The sequence below is a fragment of the Solanum verrucosum genome, unplaced genomic scaffold (assembly GCF_900185275.1).
Source record: "Solanum verrucosum unplaced genomic scaffold, falcon-dt-bn FXZP01000078.1, whole genome shotgun sequence".
Lineage (NCBI taxonomy): Eukaryota > Viridiplantae > Streptophyta > Magnoliopsida > Solanales > Solanaceae > Solanum > Solanum verrucosum.
This window is the reverse complement of record NW_026020150.1, coordinates 1,085,722-1,107,605: the sequence shown is the minus strand read 5'-3', so window position 1 is coordinate 1,107,605 and position 21,884 is coordinate 1,085,722. Positions and strand designations below refer to the sequence as shown.

At 34.5% G+C, this 21,884-nt stretch overlaps 1 protein-coding gene across 1 annotated transcript in view; it reads right to left on the bottom strand.

Moving 5' to 3' along the window:
- LOC125828070 (uncharacterized) overlaps window positions 1-20,421 on the bottom strand; it is a 53,327-nt gene extending 32,906 nt beyond the window's left edge. Inside the window, exon 1 of the mRNA XM_049507373.1 lies at window positions 20,359-20,421. Within this exon, the coding sequence (XP_049363330.1) occupies window positions 20,359-20,421 (63 nt within the window). The remainder of the gene's footprint in view (window positions 1-20,358) is intronic.
- Window positions 20,422-21,884: the final 1,463 nt, after the last annotated feature.

The following is a 21,884-nucleotide window of genomic DNA, read 5'->3' as shown; positions in this document are numbered from 1 at the left end:
CACCACCGGCAGAGGTGTATTATTTTGAAGAGGATGCTTATGCGGTGAATGAGCAGATAGGGGGTTTCCAACCAAAATCCCAAGGTTCCCACTATTAAAAAAACAGCCTCTAAGGAAGGGAAATCTGGTCCCTGAAGATCTAAATCCAGTCCCAAATGCAAATTTGAGACCAGAAAATGCTGGTCACCACCCATCCCAACCGCCTTCGTCGCTATAGATCTTCCACGACGGGAACAAAATATTGGTCCTTAAATGGTAGTTGAGACGGGAATAAATATAGTCGTTAAATCTTTCTAGAGACTACATAACTAGTCTCAAATAGACTTGGGAAATTCTATTTTCAGATCGTTAAATCATTTTAGGGACTATGAACACCTGGTCTTAGTAATCATTTCAGACTAGAACAACCTAGTCCATGATTAGCTTTTGCGAAGATATTGTCATGGTCGTTGAATAGTTTTAGAGATGAGGAGGACCTGGTCTTTGGGTATGTTTAGAGACCAGAATGATCTGGTCCTTGATTCGTTATAGAGACAAGAATTATTTCTAGTCGTAGATTATTCTTTAGAGACGAGAAACACTTCTAGTCCTAGATTATTTTTTAAAGACGAGATATTTCTGGTCCTAGATTAGACATCAATGGTCCTAGATCAATTGATGCAACAATAAAAAAAATTCTTCAACAAATACTAAATTTCTACTAAAACTTTCGATTAAAAAAAAAGATATAGGGACACAGAAACAAGTAGATAGAGATTAAGAGTTCGATTAATAAAAAATTGGTAAAACATCCCATGATGTTTGTTTCAATATGTTCTTCAAAAAACTTAGCCAACATCCGAGTTAGACTATGCACTATCGAGTTTTGCATAACGTTCGTAGCAAACTAATAACAAGCTTGTCCATTTCTTCTAAGCTTGTATCTTGACTTGAAACTTTAACCTTCAAAATCTGCAAGATCAAAATTTTAAAAAATGATAAATAACTATTGGTATACATATTCAAATTTATACAAGAATTAGATAGATCGCTCATCCCAAAAGTTGTTAAAACTTCACCACGTGTTATCTAGAAATATCCACAAAAGTTGCGGAACATAAGAAAAATCAACTAGAAAATCATTGAGATGGATTTACCAAGAATTCAAATACTATCTATGTGTAGAAAAATTAACATATAAAGTAGCTGTCAAAAAGTACATCAGTGCAGAACTTAACAAATAAAGAAAACACTTATGTGCAGTTTTGCAAAAAAATTTAATTAATGAAGTAAGCATTATGAGCTTCTTTGTTATATGGTTCTTTCGAATAATGTTTGCTTGAAATAAAGTCATCCATCATCAGTTGTGCATCTTTTTTTTTTTACAAGCTAGAAAAACCAATGATATATGTATTGTTCATTTGGTGTGCAAGATGTATTGAACTTCTTAGTCACTTATTCTCATAGAGAAATTAAAGTGAGACCCATGACTAGATGACGCTCTTTCTAGTTTCAAATACAATGCTACATCTAATCTTATATAATAAGCAAGCAAAGATGCAAATTTCATCAGAACTAAAGCTTCCAATATGTGTCTAATCGATGAAGTAGGCCAGCAACAATAGCCCAAAACAATATATTAGCAAAGATGACATAAAGGAGAGTTCCCATATAAACAAGCATGACATTCATACCAATCCATTCTAGTGGTAGAAATAGGTACTTCCAGTTCAAAATGTCAACCAGAATGAAGAAAGCAGAGTACTAATGCAGCTGCTCCTGAGGTTACACAGACATAACTGAAGGTGTATAATTGCTTATTTGAAGGAATAGCATCTGTGACGTAGAGAATAATTCCTAAAACTAAAAGAGCTATGCCCATGACAATCCAATGCAAAAGTCTAGACGAGTGATCTTTCATATGAATAAGGACATGTCAAAAATGATCTCCAGCCACCGTAGAGAGAATAACAGAAATTGAGCTCAGATCTAAGTGTAATTTTGGCAACTTTTTTTTCCTGCTGCGTAAACACATGAACGACTGTATTTCACAAAAAAAACAAAGAACGAAAGTAGCAGCTTTGGCGAATCTAAAACATCATACCAATTTCATAGCTTCAAAAACCAATATCATACAATTAGGAACTATGGCCAAAAGAACGTGTGATGAATCCCAGACAGCAGTAAACAAACAAGTCATCTATCCAACATCGAATCTTCCATCATAACATTAAGCTACTTAACTATACATACATTCTGAAAAACATATAACAACCTGCCGACATGAGATCAGTTTCTACTTTATAAGGCCAGTATCTATCTTTTGTTTGATTGAGTATTAGCTAGTTCTATATAAGATCATAGACAATGAGAACAAGAAAACTAGTAGAGATGAAGGTGGATTCAAACAATTCTAGGTACTTTCTTCTAGCTGGAAAAGATTAGTTACCATCATTGTTTTCTAGAATTAATCTTGGTAGAAAATGACTATATGCAAATCCACAAAAAAAACTAAAAAGTCTGGTATCTTGGGGTTTACTTGGTCATTAGAAAAAAGTAGAGGTCATTCAGTTGAAACAGAAGATGTTGTAGGTTGGACATGTGATTGTTGAGCAACAAATAATTCCTTCATTTTCATTATTTCATTCATTGCATCTTCCAAGGTAGACAAGCGATGGTTCAAGGATTTGTTTTCCTCATTCACGCATTTGTTATCCTCTTGAGTTGAACGTAGCGCAGACAATAATTCAGCCTTCGAAGAACTTCCACCTTTCAAGTCTTTTGCCTTTACTCCACCCCAAAATCCAAATACTTGGCTACGAGTTTGAGGTCCACAACATTTTTCAACAATCTCATGCTAGGTAGAGATGGATCGGCTTGAACCATTTCTTTGACTTGAGCCTAAAAATTATATAAAAAAGCAATTTCTATCAAAACACATAACAAATTCAAGTAATAAACACATTCAATTTATCAAATGCACATGTTTTTCACTTGCTTCAGGTTCAACAAGCTTGTTATTTTTCTTACGAGTCTCACAGAAAATATTCACCAAATTTGGTGGGTTGCCGTCTTTCCCGCCCTTTACATCAAAATCAAACATGTCAAATAACACAAACCTCATAAATGTTTCATTCATGAAATAGTTTTATGCTAGTACCTTTTGATAAATAATCTCTCGAATAGGCTTACTACCAATATGATGAAGCATCTTCAACTTAGCTCGATTTGCTGCATTCCTGCCGCTTCTTGCCTAAATAAATTTTTTTCTTAGTTCGTAGCTTTTATTTTGTTTCAAAAGAGAGAAACTAGAAGATTTTCCAAAAGAAACTAATGCAACGTATTCTTGACTAGGCCATATACAATAGCATTGAGCTCTTTGTCAAGTCCACTGGAAATCCATCATAATGGAAATTCAGTTATCATTCAGTGTCGCTGCTGCAGCAATGTTGTCATTACTACTTTGATCCTCTCATCAATAAGTGATCACAGGAACTGACGACAAAATTCTCCCAGATATATACAACACTTATTGATAGAAATAGAGAAATATATTGAGAATAGCAAAGAATGTTTCCTTTCAAAAGAAGCAACTTCTTAAAATGTCTTCACAACAATACTAATCTTGAGAATATCATTGACATCATCATGGACTACATATGCCATGCACATCAGTTAGTAATGGAAGGATATAAATGGATGTTCAATAATCAAAAAGTTACAGTCTGGTCTGCTCCGAACTATTCTTACAGGTCAGTTAAGTCACAAGGTTAGTTTGTAATTTATTCTTCCTTTACTGTCATCTTCCTCTTTTGTTTAGTCAGAGGTATTTTTGTTTCAATTATTTTGCAATAGAATAATTTGTATTCATTTGAATACATCGCAGATGTGGAAATGTTGCAGCAATTCTTGAGCTAGACAAGAATCTTACTAAGTAGTTCTGTGTATTTGAAGTTGCTCCTCAGGTATGTACATATATTTCTACCTCTTTCTAGTTTGTCATGTTTGGTGAATGAGGAATATGTTAATAATTGATTAACATGCTATTTTCACTCGCAATGGTTAAACAGAAATTCCATATCCCATCATCCTATATATTTCTTTCATTAGAGAGACATTTATTAACATTACGAAATGTAGTGCACTGAGAAGTGGCAAGGTACAGCGCATAGAAATACTGGAACTAACCAAATAGAATCTGGCTATTATAAAAATGGAACTATTGGAAGAGAAAAAACCTCATGACACACTGTACCAAGAATGAGAAGTAAGTGGTCAGCTCCAGAGATTGAGGGACTTATGGAGCAGTCTATACGAAGCTGGTGATGCAACAATTCAAAGCACGATAACTATTTCAGTAACATGGATAAAAAAACTGGGTATATTTGGTGTTAAAGAGGGAAATCAACCGGTAAAAGACTGGAAAATATACTATTTAATCAGTAAGCATTCCTGGAAACTTTCAGAAGCAAAATGTTCCTTTACTAACCATTCCCATTATTTTTTGTCTACTCCCCTTGGAATAGTCCTAAGAGATTGATGGATAGGCTTATCCTTCACATGTTTTGCATGCAAGTGTCCTCTCCATTTGTTCCATAACTCATTCATCCATCCCAAGATATGATCATGAGGATCATTCATGTCCACAGCCTCAAATTTATGCTACAATTATTGAAGCATGTGTTGAGTTATTGCCAAGGGAAACCTATTAGGAAATCATCATAAAATAAAAAAGATCTTTTTTTCTAGTAGAATAAGCAGATATTTCAATAGAAAAGAAATTTCAGTAGCACGTCTGTTTTTTCAGTAGCACATCAAAATTCCAATAGCAAATATCTCCTACATCTACTTTTTCTTTTTGGACTCTTAGAAAAAACATTTAGTAGCAAATGTGATTCACATATACTTGAATGCAGTACCTCATGTGAAATGTGAAAATCATTCGACAAACAACTATGTGTTTGAATCACATAAACATTTGTTACCTCAATGACTGTTATATGGACAAGAATACACAGATGTATTAGATAACAATAAAGAATTTGAATCAGGTGCAATTTGTTACCTCAACGGCTGCCCATATGTGATTCAACTTTTCTTGTTTAATATCATTCCTTGATGATACTCCAAAAGGACAAATATTACAATCACGAACAATTTTCCCCAAATGCCTTGAAAACAAGTTGCTTTTTGTTCGAACCGTTCGATTATTGTAAAAGGTCATTGTGAGCTTCTATCCAATTTCAAGTGCAGCTACTTCTTTGCACATGGTGCTCCCTCGAACTCTTTATACCTTTTTAGGATTAGATGAGCCTACAGTTTCATAGTTTTGTAAAGACTATAGTAATCAAATTTAGTTCTACAATTTATTAACATATGAATTCAAAATTCAATACCTTTTTCAGTTGTTTCAGTGTGTTTCATAACTTGATCAACAGATGGAGGCAATGAAATATTGATTTGCATATCCTTCTCACAAATCAAGGGATTTTTGTCCATTGTTCGCATTTCTTGACTAGAAGACATGGTAGAATTCGATCTTGTTCTTTCAGAAGACATCGCAGTTTCAGATCTTTTTTCTAATCCCTTTCCTATAACACCTGGACCTGAGAAATGTAATATAACAGTTCATCAAAATAACATTGTTTTTAAAAAAGAAAACATAACAAATCTGAAAACAAACTTACTTGGTTTAACTTCTTGGGTGTATTGCTTAACTTGATTAGTACATGCAGAAGATGGAATGTTAATTTTCATGTTCTCTTTCTCAAGAGTCATGGCATTCTTATGCATCGTTTCCATTCCTAGACTAGAAGACATGGTAGAAATTTTCGGTCATTGTCTTCGAGTCTTCCCTACAGAACATATAAAAAATATATCATGTTATTAATCCTTAACAAAGTGTCTTGAAATATGAGAAACTGCAAAATAATGACAAGAACTCACAGAGAAGATTAGGTTCTGAAACAGAAAAAAAAACAGAGAGTAATAGAGAAGAGAACAGACAATAGGTTAATTAACATGCTAGGGAAGTCCAATTAGCGAGTTTGTATATAACAATAACTGGTTGAATACAATTTTTCATTTAACCAAGAAAATAAATATATCTTAATTATTTCAATTTCTTCGATGTAATGATTAACAAGATCATTAGATTGAGAAAATAACTTCTTAGTTGGCATACTCCCTTTCTCACCCAAGGATTTAAGTCCTTGTCCTCGTCCTCATCCCTTTCCAATAGCACCAAGCGCAACAAAAGTATATCTCATAGTACTTTTCATAGTTCAACTGTCCTCACTTTCAGTCTTGATTGGTTTCATCTTGAACCTGTAAAACATCGAAAAGTAAAAAATACATCATCATCCATTTGTTCAACAATGTCAAAGGAATCACGATAAATATACTATAACAACAACAACAACATGCCCAGTGAGATCCCACTAGGTGGGGTCTGAGGAGGGTAAATTGTACGCAGACCTTGCCACGATAAATATACTATAAATATTCTAATTTCAATAATGTGTAACAATAAATATACTAATTCATAATAAATATACTTAACCTCATTAGTTATTTTTCGTTTCTTTTTTGAAGGACTTCCTAATTCTACAATATCATCATCCATTTGTTCAACAATCTCAAAGGAATCACGAGGTTGAGTCTTCATCGCGACTTGCCAACCTTTGTTGGAATTATCATTAGCATAGAACACTTGGGATGCTTGGTTTGCTAAAACAAAGGGGTCATTTGTTTTCAGTAATCTGGCCGGATTAACACTCACAAAATCATACTCGTCTTTTTTTACTCCTTTTATTTCATCAAACCAATTACATCGAAATAAAACCACTCTTTTATCCATGACAAATGGAAACTCAATAACATATGTTACAACTCCATAGTAATCAAGGTTCTCACTATCTTTATCATTCTCACCCAATACAACAACACCACAATTATGAGTCCTTAACTTTTTATCATAATCTTCTACATAAAATCAATATCCATTAATAACATAACCATTAGAATGTGTGGAATATTGGTAGGACCGCGTGAAAGTGAGAGGAGATCTTCCATCATACAGCTATCATCTCCTTTGTGCAATTGTGCGACCTATAAACAAGATTATGTTCACTAGTTTAGAATGAGTAATACAATATTATAATTATCAAATTTGATGTTTATGTATTACTCACCCTATCTTTAAACCATTCAATAAATTGTTTGTTCCATTCTTCATTAGACAAGTGTCGAGCATTCTCATGAGTTTGTGCAAACTCTCTACAAAATTGAAGTAAACCATGAATTTCATGTATGAATGAAATTGCCTTGAAGGAAATAATAATAATAATGAGACGATTTGAAAGAACACTACATACTCAAGATATGGTAAGACTTCATCACAATTCTTTAGTATGTAAATATGTGCTTGTTCTAATTTATCTTCTTCAAGCTCATATGGAGTTTTAGCTCCCAGAGTTTTTTTAGATTGACAAAATATAGATAAGCCTCCATTACATTTCTTTAAACCCCCATCATAATTTCGTTTAGGCTTATTGAACTTTGTGTCAATTCTATGCAGATACCTCCAACATAAGGTCATACATTCAAGGGCAATATAGCCCTCTGCAATAGAACCTTAAGGACATGCCCTATTACCAATGAGAGATTTCAAAAAATATAACCATCGTTCCACAGGATACATCCACCGATAATGAATCGGTCTAGCAATCTGAGCTTCACTAGCTAAATCAACAGGTAAGTGCTCCATGACATCAAAAAATGAAGGAGGGAAGAGCTTTTCTAACTTGCAAAGTGTTATTGGAATTTGTGCTTCAATATGTTCCAAGTTATCAATTTTCCACTCCTTTGATCCAAGCACACTAAAAAACATAGATAATTCTATCAACAGTTCACTCACTTCTTTAGGCAACATTCCACGAAGTGAAAGAGGGAGCAAATGTTGAAGAAGAACATGAAAATTATGAGTTTTCAATCTAAATATCTTGTGATCTTTTAGGTTCACATATTGAGAAATATTATATGAAAACCCATCAGGAACCTTTAGATTACTTAAGAAAAGGCGTAATTTGTGCTTATCTTCAGGTGACAATGTGAAGCATGCAGTTGGAACTTCAAATTTCTTCCCATTTTGAATTGGGTGCAATTCTGACCTAATGTTCATTTCTTGCAAGTCTAGCCTAGTTTTAATTGTGTCCTTGGTCTTTCCTTTGACATTAATTATTGTCCGCATGATATTTTCACATATATTTTTTTCAATATGCATAACATCCAAATTATGTCGCAACAAGAGACACTTCCAATATAGAAGTTGAAAAAAGATACTTTTCTTGTTCCAATTATCATTTCGATTTTCAAGTGAAATCTTCTTCCTTTTCTTTCGATCAATTGATAACTGTAGTCCTTCAAGATCTTGCACTTGATCGAGTATCTCAATACCAGAACACATTTTTTGTGGGGGCCTTTTCTCTTGTGTACCATCAAATGACTTTGTCTCATTTCTCCATTTATGACTAAGTGGAAGGTAACGCCGATGACCCATAAACCACTACTTCTTACAATTAGTCAATCGAATTGAAGTTGTGTCCTTATTGCAACATGGACATGCCAATTTTCCTTTTGTACTCCATTCAGATAAGTTTCCATAAGCTGGAAAGTCATTGATGGTCCATAACAAAGAAGCATGCAACTTAAAATTCTTTCTAGTCGATGCATCATAGGTCTCAATACCAACATCCCACAACTCTTTCAATTTCTCTATTAAAGGCTAGAGATATGTATCAATTGCATCTCCAGGACCATTTGGACTAGGAATAAGCATCGACAAAATGAAATTTTCTTGTTTCATACACAACCAAGGTGGTAAATTATAAGGAATAAGAAAAACATGCCAAATGTTATGTGAGATATTTGAATTTCGAAAAGGCTGAAATCCATCACTAGCAAGTCCAAGTCGAACATTACGAGGGTCAACTGCAAATGAAGGGTGAAGTTCATCAAATGACTTCCATGACATTGAATTAGTTGGGTGCCTCATTATTCCTTCATCAACTCTTTCATCCTTGTGCCATGTCATTAGAGTAGATGTCTTTTTAGACATAAACAACCTCTGAAGTCTAGAAAATAGCATAAGCTCTTTGAAGTTATCTTTTTACCTTTCTTATTCTTTATTTCCCCACTATGTGTATTAATTCTCCATATCGATGCACCATAAATTTTACAAGAATCGAGTAAGCTATCCTCCTTCCAGTATAACATGCAATCGTTAGTACAAGCATCAATCTTATTATAAGAAAGCCCAAGTTCTTGAATTATCTTTTCTGCCCCACAATATGAGTTTGGCAAATCAGCATCATCAGGCAACAACTCATCTTTTAATAGTTTCAATAACATTGTAAATGACGCATTACTCCAACGACCAATACTTTTGATATGAAGAAATTTGATCAAAGAGAAGAGCTTTGAAGCCTTTGAATTTTTGTATAGTGGCTTCTCGAAATCCTTTAATAGGCTGTAAAAAAATTTTGCTCCAACATTTGGTTCCTCCTCAACTAAATCATCACAATATGTGTGTGTACTTCCTCCGACAAGATTAGGATATAGATCTCTCAACAATTCTTCTACTTCATCCTCACTCTCACATTTTCTACTGCATCACCATCTTCATCTTCAGATTCATATTCAGTCAATGGCTCACCTAAACGTTCTCCACGGTGATACCAGAAAGTATAGTTTTGAATTATACCATACACTAGCAAATGTGTCTCAACTGTTTTACGAGTTCTTAGAATTGTATTCAAAGCATTTGACACATGGACATCGTATTTCATGTTCTTCTCTTGTTCTTTAAAAGGCATAATCTAAAAACTTTTTCACACCAGCTAAATAGACTTCATCAAGTCGATTGTGAACAAGTTCCATCCATTGCTTACTAGGTGCCATAACCTTAGAGAAAACATAAAAATTAGATTTTTTTTAAAATGAAATAAAAATAATAATATGCACACAACTTGTTGCAATTAGATGCACACAACTAAGTTGAACTCTTAGATCACAATTTCTAGTAGACCTTGGCTACTTTTCAGTTAAGGAATTGCAATATACTTTCAAATGACAATAACTGATGTATATATATAATTTTTTATAATAAGATGGAAAGAATTTAATGTTTCAAATTTTAATATCCTACTTAACTTAACATTGTACATGACAAGTTTGTACACGATATTGTTAACTGAAAAAAAAGAGTACATAAATTTGATGATCAATAGAAGAGTGCTTGCAACATGAAGCAACAAAGAAAAAGGGACTGAGGCAATTCAAGAAAGTAGAAAATAGTACTTTCGAGTTCAAACGGTTTTCAATACTTTCCCTGTGTTACACTCTACTGGTGTTGAAGCCCTTTTTGTTAGAGAGGCTATAGGAAGAAGCAACATATCAGTTGCTAGAAAGGTAAATTTTTATGTTTTTTGTTTTAGACCTTTTTCTTTTGAGGTAATAAACTGCTCGTTTAAATGATCACATATGTTTCTTTTCTAGATTGTTCTGAAGTTGTCATACCCTTATTTAGTCGAGTAGCTTTGATCTTTAGTTCACATATGCTATCACTTATTTGAATTTCACTCCATCTAATGTGTTCATCATCTATGAAAGAAAGTCAATAACTACATTACAATAGTTTATCCTACAATTCATCATCTTCTCACGATCGTTTGTGTAGGAGTCAAATAGGTAATGTATGACACAAGTGTTAAAGTTTGTTTCCTGCCAATATGTTGACACAACAACCATGAATAACGAAAATGAGCAAACTGAACAAAATTAGAGAAGAACACCATTTACAAAGCAACATATTTAGATTTCTTTCTCATAATTTTGAAGGTTTTCTTTGAGATATCCTTAGCTTTAACTCATGCTTTCTTTCTCGTCAAACTTTTATAATTATTTTCTTCAGCAATCTGATTAGTTGATGTGATATTTTTAAAGCCAGTAGTTGCTTGTTGATTAGACATGACATAAATGGCCATTCAAATTGACTTATTTGTTGATCACTATCTTTAGTTAATTGTTGAAAGACTCCAAAGTCAAATAAATAGTGATGTTAACAGTTGTGTAGATTATGACCTGTAACACATTAATAAAATATGACAATTACTTAACTCGATCAAGACTCCAATATAAAGAATCTTCATGTTGTACAGTCAACAGCTAATCCATCAAGACTCATATATGCATTTATACATGGGTCTGTTTTGTCCATTAAAGAAGGGAAACCACATGAAGGAGAGAAGGAGAGAAGAAGAGAAGAAGGAAGAAGAAGAACATGGGAGGACATTGCGAAGGAGACAACCTATGTTGCTTGTGTGAGAACATCTCTTAGGCTAAGAGACGAAGTACAGTTTCTTTTTCTAAAAATTTTGTATGCTCTATATGATCAGATGATTCATTAGATCAAACATGATAAGACTTAAGCATGATTTGTTGGTTAAGACAATCAGGTTAGTGACCAAAATAACTATTCACTTGTCAATCATTTAAATAAAGTTTAGTGCTTGCTATATTTAATTAACTGGTTAAAGACTTCAAATACAAGTGAATCAATGATGTTAAAATATTTGCCGATTCACGACACGTAACACATTAATGATAGAGAGTGATTACTTAACATTTAATATATAGAAAAAAAATCACGTTTTTTATTACAAGTCGATCAAGACTCCATTGTAAAGAATCTTGGTGTTGTATAATCGACAATTAATCAAATAAGAATCATATATTCATTCAATACAAGGGACTTTGGTGTCCATTAAATAGGGGAATCATGAAACAGAGAAGAAAAGAAGAAGGGTGTCCTCGTAGTTATTTTTCTAAAAAAGACTTTCTATTATGGATAATGTGATTATTTGAACACACAATATACTACAAACATGAATACACTTCAAAAACAATTAAACATTCAATTAGAATCTGAACTCAATAAAACAAGATAACAGGGCAAAGTTGAATGATAGATCATTAAACAACACGAAGAGGAAGAGACATCATACTCAAAATTCATAGTTGAGAGAAGGAAACAAAGAAGTTGTTGTTGCGAATACTTACAGAGGATTTGAGACAGAGCCTAATAACCGTAGGTCGCCGTTGATCAAGATGAAAAAGAGACTCTTCTGTTGAGTTGAGCAAAAGATCAGTAAACAGGAAGAAGAAGAAGAGACAACATACCTTAAATTTGCAGTTGTGAAAAGGAAATAAATATGTTGCTGCTGAGAATACGTACAGAGGATTTGAGGCAGAGCTAAACTCGGATTTGCGTTGCCGCCTAGCATTACAATTTTGTTTACTCAACAAAAAGGTTAGTTTCTGAAAAACCCTCATTCACTTTCGAATAGTTCAACCTCATCTGCAATCTAGGAGTCCATTGATGCGTGTTAGATCTATCTAATATGAGTAGAAATTTTTGACTACTTGCTTCTGATTAGTAAATTGGGGCCTATTTGCTTTTACTGTTCGAAATCTTTTTTCACTCTGCTTACCTTGAATCTAAATGTGGAAAACTATGCATAATAGGTGCTAGCCATGAATCAGTGCTATGGGTCTGGGCTAAATTTCATTAATGCAAAGTTGAATTTTTCTTTTGAGGTTTATGTGATAGATTTTGAAAAGTGAGTTGAATCTCAGGCACATTAAGTCAGTCGGTGAGCTGAGTTGAGCTCGCTGAATCATTCGACAGTTCGCCTACTAGACATTAATAGCCTTTAATTTTCATATCTTAAGCACTGCGAGCTTTGTAACTTTTGGCGGACATATTCATAATCGCCCAAGAGATTCAGTGATTCGCTTATTAGATCAAAGATTCTATCTGCAATTCTGTTCTACAATGTAATTATTGACTAATCTCTCTAACGTTTTGCAGATATAACCACATGATCAACCAAAGGAAGGGAAAAGGGAATTGTGATCAGTGAAAACGTACCTCCACCCAGGGGTAAGGCTACAACAACTGCAAAATGCAAGGGGAAAGGCAGAACCTCTGAATTATCTGACGTAATCTCTGACAGCAAAGACTTTTACACCACCGAGCCACCCATATATAACAGTAAGAGTGTAGAGTCTGACGAAGATTACCAAACAGAGGCAAGGAGGGCTGAGTTATGATCCAAAAGGATACATGATCCGAATCGGATAAAAGATAGTCAATCCACCACTCCAACTCCTCCAACTCCAAGGCAAGCATTAGTGCTGGAAAATCCAGTTAAAGGTCCAAAATATGGATCAATGAATAGATCAAAGGCAGATGGTCTGAGAACAATCATTGAGGAGAAACGACTTTACATAGATAGGGTTATTGATAGGTCTCCAGAAGTAATAGAGTGCCTGAAATACGACATCTCAGCTCTTACATACCAAGCTGGGTTAGAGAGTTCTACGACGTATACAGTGCATTAGTACCTCATCGAAAAAGGCTAGTCTCATCTTTTAAAACAGTTGATTACGTGGTTGTCAGAGGAAGGAAGGTATCCTGTGACAGTGAGACTATCAACATAACTTTGGGAATGTCCGATAAGATTAATGACCACTGTCAGCACTTGATCAGGACACAGAAGCTGGATGCAATGCAAAAGTGGTTAGCTCCGCTGGTCTCAGATGATAATGCTCCGACATGGTTAGCAGAAAGATTTCCAATTGAGAAGAAAAATCTGAACCTATTGGTTCGAATTTATCAGCAACACAGTTATGCCATCACAGAATGAATCAATCATTCGTCATGCTAAGTCATCGTGTCTTGGATACATCATGGAGAAAACCAGGATAAATCTTGGGAAGTTCATTTCCTCTGATATCCATATGCGTGCAAAGCAGCGCCAGACATCTCTCCCTTTCGTGATATTAATCACTTAATTATGCAAAAGAGCACAGGTGCCTGGAGATGCAACGAATGATGTGGAATTGACTGCCAGCACCTCCACCAGTATCCGAAAGATCGAAGCCGAATACCTTAAGGACCAGGCAAAAAAGAAACAGAAGGAAGTTGTGGCCGCTAGATCTATACCTGCAGAGGCATCTTTCCCTACTCCGACTGCTGGGACTTCAGGTATATCTGATGTTATTACCACTCCATTTGACTCTACAAGTCCCTCTGCTGCTTCATTACTACCCAGACCTACAACTACTATTACCCCCCTATGAACCGATCACTCAAGCATCCTTGATCTAACTGGGACAGCTTGCCCAAACTGCTAATTGTCGGACTGCCAACATAGAAAGCTCCATTCTAGGCATTATTCAGGTTGCCCTCGACAATGTTGTGAGACCACTAAGTACTACTATTGATGCACTAGAGGCTAGGATGTTAGTGTGTGAGCACGATTAATGAGCCATAGTGGAAGTAGCAATCGTAAAGGCCACCATTGCAGAGCTGAAAAAAGATGTGGACTACCTAAGGTCCACTTATACATCCATGATCTTTGGAACAGTGGAAGTTCAGATGTGCTCGAAATGCCTCAGACTGCCGCATGACATGGAGTTGGAATGGAGCATATAACTGATCCTAAATCAGAGGCAGAAACTGATGAAGAAATATTTGAGGAAGCTACAGCGGATGACATAACCGAGACTGAAGAAATCAAGATAAATGTTGTTGTGCAGGCTTCTTTAGTTGGTCTCATGTTGCGGGATCCAGTGGAGCTGGCCCTTTCGGTGGTCACTCCGGATATTGATGCCATGACAGATGGAGCAACCACATAGCCAGGATCCCCTATTTACCTCCCTCTCTATTCTTCGTTATCTTTAAAAAATTTGAAATCTTATTACTTGCATTTGAGGACAAATGATTTTATTTGTGGTGGGGTAAGGCCCACCTTTTGTATGCTATTTGATATTCGTATTCTGTGATTATATTTTGGTTGTTCTATTTATAATTGTGTTAAAACTGCTTTTTATGGATGTTCGAGCTCATGGCTCCACTTACTTTTAATTGCAAATGATTTTGACCCCTTCCAAAAAAAATTGAATTTTTCACAAATTTTCCCACCCCTCGTGAGTTGAATGTGGCTATTCTTTTGCAAAAATTTGAGTCTCGATCTCGATCAATACCGATAACGTGAATAGTACTCTCAATTGAGCGAATATGAATGTACGGCTACGATGAGGACAAATGAAGTTGCATAGACAATATGTGTACTCTTTGCATCTCGTTGTGATTAGCCACTTTTCGAATTGATTCTCTTGTAATGACCGTTGCACACTAGCAAAAGTGTGTAGTATTGTTTGACTTAACTGTCGATTTCTTGTGTGATTATCTTGCTTTGAACCATGCATGAATAAACCTATAATTTTCCCTGTTAGTATGATTGATTTAGAAAGGTGTCCTCTTGAAATGATCTTAGGCAACATTAAAGAATGTGAGCCAAATTTGACATATACCTCTTTTGTGGCCTACCCGTGAGCGTGTGAAACTCTTTTGAACACCTTTTGAGCCTTACCTTTCATTGGAAAAACATTGATGAACCCTAGACCTTACTTGACCCACTACCTATAATCCTCTTGATTTGTGGTTTAGCAAATAGCCAACTTAGGCCAAAAGCCTAAGTTAGGGGTGTGGTGAAAAGGAAAAGGAGAAGTCAAGAAGTGTAAGAAAAGTCCCCCTTACCCATGGTATTGCCTAAAAATGGAAACCCCTTATAAAAAAAATAAAAAAAATTGTGTGGAATAAAGTACAAAGGAAATTAGGTTTCCAAGAAATCCATGAAGGTGAATACAAAGGTGACTTAGAAGCACTAGAAAAAAGTATTGCTAAAGGAAAAGAAGGGAATGCCTTGAGAATACCACAGTTCACGAGGAAAAAGTCACTGAGCCTAAATGATCATACCTTTGCACTCATCCCCATTACAAGCCTTATAAAGACCTTTTTTATGTTGAGTAAGCCGAATCGAAAGTCGATTGGAAAATAAGGGCAAACCTATGGGTGAAAACATGCATTGTGTTCCTCTTTTTAAGTGTGAGTGTTGCATCTGTTTCCTGATCTTGAATTGATTAACCTCTGTGTGTGAATATGAAATCATTCTTTTTGTGAGGGCATTTAGATACTTTTTTTTGAGCTTGAACTTGCACAAGTAGCAAGTATTGCGAGCATGAGAATCTTTAGCAATGTTGTGTCACAACTTAAATCTTTGAGTACATAATTGATCCTTGGATAAGTAAATTGAGTCTTGTTTTGTGCACTCATGATTGAGTCTTGTGTAGCACTATTTGAGACACCTTTTTTGAATGCCTGAACTTAAGTTTGCTTGACGACAAGAAAAAGTTTAAGTTGGGTATATTGATGAATCCACAAATTGGACTCATTTAGGGCTTTATTTTGATAGAAATAGTGTCCTCGAATGCTTATTTTGTCTCAATATCTAATGAAAACTCTTAAGTTTCAGGTATTTAAAGTTTTATTGGAAGTATGGACACTTAGGCGCAAAAAGGAACAAGAAGGCTGAAAAGAATGAAGAAGTTGAAGCCTGAGCATCGCCAAGCACCTTTGGAAATTCACCGAAAGGGCAGACTCTGCCCATTGTTCCAGTATGCGAAGCCCTGAAGGAAGAGGATCAAAAAGGGGATGAAAGGAGCAGTCAGCGCTTCGCCGAATAGTTCCGTGAAGCAGCACTCTACCGCCCAATGGTCAAGAACGTGAAGATGTTGAAGGCAACCACTAAACGACGATGAGACAGAAGAAGGGCGAGTCACCGAGTCATTCGGCGAACTCGACTAACCTCGCCCAACTATCCGCCAAAACTAATTTCTAATGGCTATAAATACTAAACTTCTTATTAATTTTTACAAGTTCCGAACCATTATTATACTTTTAACAATAGAATAGTACTTTTTACATATTTTCTCTCAAGTTTGGAGAGTGTTTTGTGGGAGTATTGAAAAGAGAAGGATTTCATCTTCCCCAAGTTGGAAGTGGGTTTTCTCCATTCTTCTTCCTTTGCTTAAATAAAGGTTTAATTTCTTATACCCATTTGATTTTAGTATCATTTTAGGTGTATTTTGTTATTTCTTGATGTGTGGCCAAAAACCCCCATTCTTGCGGTGTGATTTAGCAAATATGTGTTGATATTGTTGTTGGGTCTTGCTTGATGATAGGTTAGATCTATTTTAATGGTGATTTCACCTAGTGGTTGTGGTTTAATTTAATGGGTTTGTAGTTGCAAATACAAAACCACCCATGTGTTTTCGGCTTGCCCGAGAGGGAGGTCGCGAAACCAAGACCACTAGATTGATGGCCTAAGAAGTGGGTCGACATGAGGTTCAGCCCGAGAGGGTGAGCCCTAGTCCCATATCCTAACACTCAGCTCGAGAGAGTAAGTAGGGAAGGCATAGGCTGGTCTTCATGCCGTAAATGGGTATCCAAGAGGAACCCATTTGAAATGGGGTAAGTTGCCCGAGAGGGAAATTATTTCCATTTAAAGCTTAGCCTAGTCACTATTATCTTACAAATTTCTTATTGAAAGCATGTACCCAACGATTTACCTCAACCTGTATTGCGGTCTCACCCCAATAACGTTTCCCCATACTTGATTTTTCTTGTTAATCTTTGTTGTTTTTACTACTTGTGGCAAAACCCCCAATTGATATTTCACACTTTTGTGTCACGCTCTTTAATTTACTATATTTTTAATCGTTAATGTCTTTACCTATGACTAGTTAGAGCTAAATTTTATTTTTCTATCAGTTCTCAAAACCACTCCCTTGGGACACGACCCCAACCTTTAGTTGGGTTACTATACTATAGATGATCGTAGACACTCGAATCGTAGGTTAGTGTCGTTGGTCACGATAAGCATCATTCATGCCCATAAACAACACATGAACTTCATAAGTTGAGCATCTTTGAGAGGAGTAGTATCTTCAAGTTCTATGTTCTTGAGTATCGAGTTCCTAACCTTTTTGAGATTATATTCCTAATCATGGGACTATTACATTTTACCCATGAAGTCCTTGAGTTGAGTTATTCATTCCCATAATTCTGCATGAACCCTATGAGTCGAGCAGTCTATGGATGAGTAGTATTATTAAGTCTTGAGTACTGAGGTTCTTTATTGATATTTAGATCCTTGAGTGGAGTCGTTCATGTTCATAATTCCACATGAACCATATGGTTTGAGTTATAAATTTTTAAAAGTTTTTTAAAGCTAACGCTTGAGTTCCATAACTGGTTTGTCAAATATTTTAAAAATAAATTTCTCTAGAAAAAGAAACTCCTTCAAAATTATTTTCCAGATAATAAGGAAAATAAGTTTCATATATAATTATTTTTGGAATAATATATTCTTCACTTGTCACACACTAGAAAATAAATAAGAACCCTATTTATATACCAACAAAACATTGTCCTTTTTGTTGTTTCCTTGGGAGAATGTGCGTTAGTAACAGTTAGGAGCATTACATGTCTTGATTATGTGGTTTTGAAGGAATTTGACTATTCAATAAAAGTATCTGCCATTTGAGGTTTGCTTTCTGTCTATTTGATATCGAAAATGCAAGTAGTTTTCCTCATTCCTTTTCAAATAGTTGAGATTTAGATTTCAAGAAATTTTGATTGAATCTTACTTGTATTAAAATAAACAACGTTTGATTGAACCTTACATATTGTATCTAGTAAATATTGAACAACTAAGATCCTATATTAAAAAAACACAATCTTATTGATAGAAGAAAATACAAAGTAAATTCTTTCAAGAAATTCATCAACTACTTGGGGCACAAATACTTCTACTTAAAAATCTAATAAAATATGAAAAAAAAATGTTGGGATATTCAAATTCTACCAAGGTCTCTCCCTCCTTTCGTTGTCACCACTGTTTGCACCGGATACATGACCCTCGTCAAATCCCATGACATCACCAAATTCACCATTACTAGCTCCACCACCAACATGGAAAACCAATGTTTGGGATATTCAAATTCTACAACTATCATCTCTTTGGCATCTCCCTCATTCGTTGTTGCCACCGTTTGCATCATTACTAGCTTTGTTGTCGTCGCCAACTAGACCTCCCCAAATTATCTGAACATTGCTATGCCAACACCAATTTAGGTTATTCAGAAAATATTCTTGCTTGTATTTTTCCTTTGGTGTAAATAATATTCTTACTTGCTCCGTTGTTCCAAGATCTCCCTCTAAGATGGAATATTCTATTTTTCTTTTTGGGGAGGAGTCTTCTTCTGACATTCCAATATCCTTTAATTTTAAAATTATTAATGTTAAAAGAATACATAAAATATGGATTAAAAATATATGACTAAAAATAATGTAGTGCAACTACAAAATTAGTCGTCAAATAGCTTATAGTTAACAACTATATTTTGATAATTTATTGTTAATCCGTTAATAAATAAGATTATAATGATAACTTTTTTTTGTTCTATGATGAGATTTATCAATTTATAATTCTTATATTTTCTATAGTGGTTTTTTTGTATAAAAAATTGTTGTCTAATAACTAACGTAATATTAACTTACCTTGTTTTTGTGTTTGACATCCCTATTAATAAGTTTGTTCATTGCTTAACCAAGAATCTTTTTGACCTCCCTTATGCCATGATTATTGCTTTTCTGTTTCTTTGTTGCGTACTTCCTTTTCAAGATAGATTGTTCATCTTTTCTTTTCATGGAGTGCTTTTTAATAGCCCCAACCTTTGGATAAATAAAAAAAATTGTAAGAATAATGTAAATGTCTTTGCGTATTAACGTGACAATAAAAGTTACTGTCATATAGTTAGGAGGTCGTCATGGAAATCACTTCTTGCAGAAATGCAATGTAAGAGCTTACCTCTTTTACTTCAGTGGCTTCTTGATCAACTTCAAGCTTTGATAAACCGATGAACACATATTTCTTACCTCCAGAATAGAACGATATTTTTTGCTCTTATGATAGTAATATTGCAATCCAACAAAGATTTTTGTTAGGAACTAATTATATATATGATTTTACAAAGTACTAATTGCACACATTACAAAGTAATTATACTGCAACCTCTCATTTTCTTGATTTATAATTTGTTTGAGATTCATTGGTACTTAACTAGGATAAAAACTAGTTATATATAAAAATTCAGACAACTAAAAAAAAATCTACAATATAAAATCCAAATAAGTTTGCATGTGATAGTATAGTTGAAATTTAGTAGTCCAGTTTGAAAGAAGAAAATAAAGTTTAATTATCGGCTCACACAAACAAAACAAATGTTGTGATTCTTTTTTCTTTCTTTCGTTTAGGAAAAAGAATCGATAAAACAGGCAATAATATAATTAAGTGGACGATTCATGATATTGGTAGTGATCAATAAATCCAAAAAATATATATTTACCATGTCAAATGCTCCAGATTCATTTTCACGTTGTCTCTTTTCAGCTACCCATCTACGTAGCATCTCCTTGTATTTACGGTTAAGACGATAGAAAATTGGTTCTTCTGCAGGATTTGTACTAACCGCTTGTGGATTATAAATGGTGTAACAGTTAGCTTCACCTTTCAAATGTTCAATTCGGAAGCTAACATTACGAAAGACTGATCGTTTCTTCTTCTAATGATCAATCATGTTTTTAGATACTCTCAAAGGAATTATAAGAAACAAAAAAGTAAAGAAAATTCAAGAATATTAGTTGAGAAGTATTGTGGTTTGAGGCTTGAAATGTCGAGGATTATATATAGGTAATTAAATTGAGAAGATGAAAATTAATTTTGAAAATAGTTAAGGATGAAATATATAAGATAGGATTTCTTTAAGAAAAAAAAATTATGATATTTGCATATTTGGTCAATAATTATTTATTATTTGTAGAAGGTGACTCTTTCAGGAAAAAAATTATGATATTTTGATATTTGGTCAATACTTATTTATTATTAGTAGAAGGTGGCTCTTTTAGGGAAAAAAATCACGAATTTTGGACATTTAGTCAATACTTATTTATTATTTGTTGAAGGCGGAATGGTCGAGGAGACCCTTCTACTTATCCTGATTTTGACTAAGCTTATGTGACATTTTAATTTGCTGAGTCTAATAAAGTGTTTGGTTTCACATATTTAAAAGTGAGTGAACACATAAGTTTGAACTAAAAAATATTTAAAAATTTATAGGAGTGGGGGTTTGAGGGGGGAGGGAGGGTATTATAGAAAAATAAAAATTTCTTAGGCTACATTTTGAAATTTCTTGCTTATGAGAAGATAAAAATGTTATTTTTTAACTATACGATTCCTCAAAATTTGTAGAAATTGAGTTCTTTCAAAAGATATTTCCTTTCAAGATAACCTTTTGATATTTGTATTCTCATCATATTAAGTTTTTCTGAAAGAAATATCTTTGCGAAAGTAACGACCCGAATCGTCATTATTTAGGAAGAGAAAAAATTGAAAATTACTAGGCCAATGTCACCCCGGGCGGGACATATGCCGCTAGGGCGGCGGTACCACAGCAGGGTAAGTTGGTGCCAAAGCGGGAGAGGCGAGAAAGAATGTAAATAACGCGAAATCTTATTTTCTCCTTCTTCCTAAATTACATAAATTAGTCATAGAACACCCTAGAAAACCTCAGATTGCTGCTCTAAGCTTGGGAATGAAGGAGAAGGAGATTTCTAGTGTAAATAGGTCAATGGATTGCGGATTTCCAATCAAGATCACCGTCATGATTTTTGGAAAACCAAAATGGGAGATATAACTTCGTGCAGCTGCTTGGCGCCCAGGTAGGCTAGGTTTATGAATTAAGTAGTTATAAATTTGTGCTCACTGCGTAATATATGTAAATTATTGGTAGGAATTATGCGTAGGCCTTCATGCACTAAATTTATGCAGACATGATTTACGTCGATGAGTAGTTCATTGCAATGGTGGTGATTT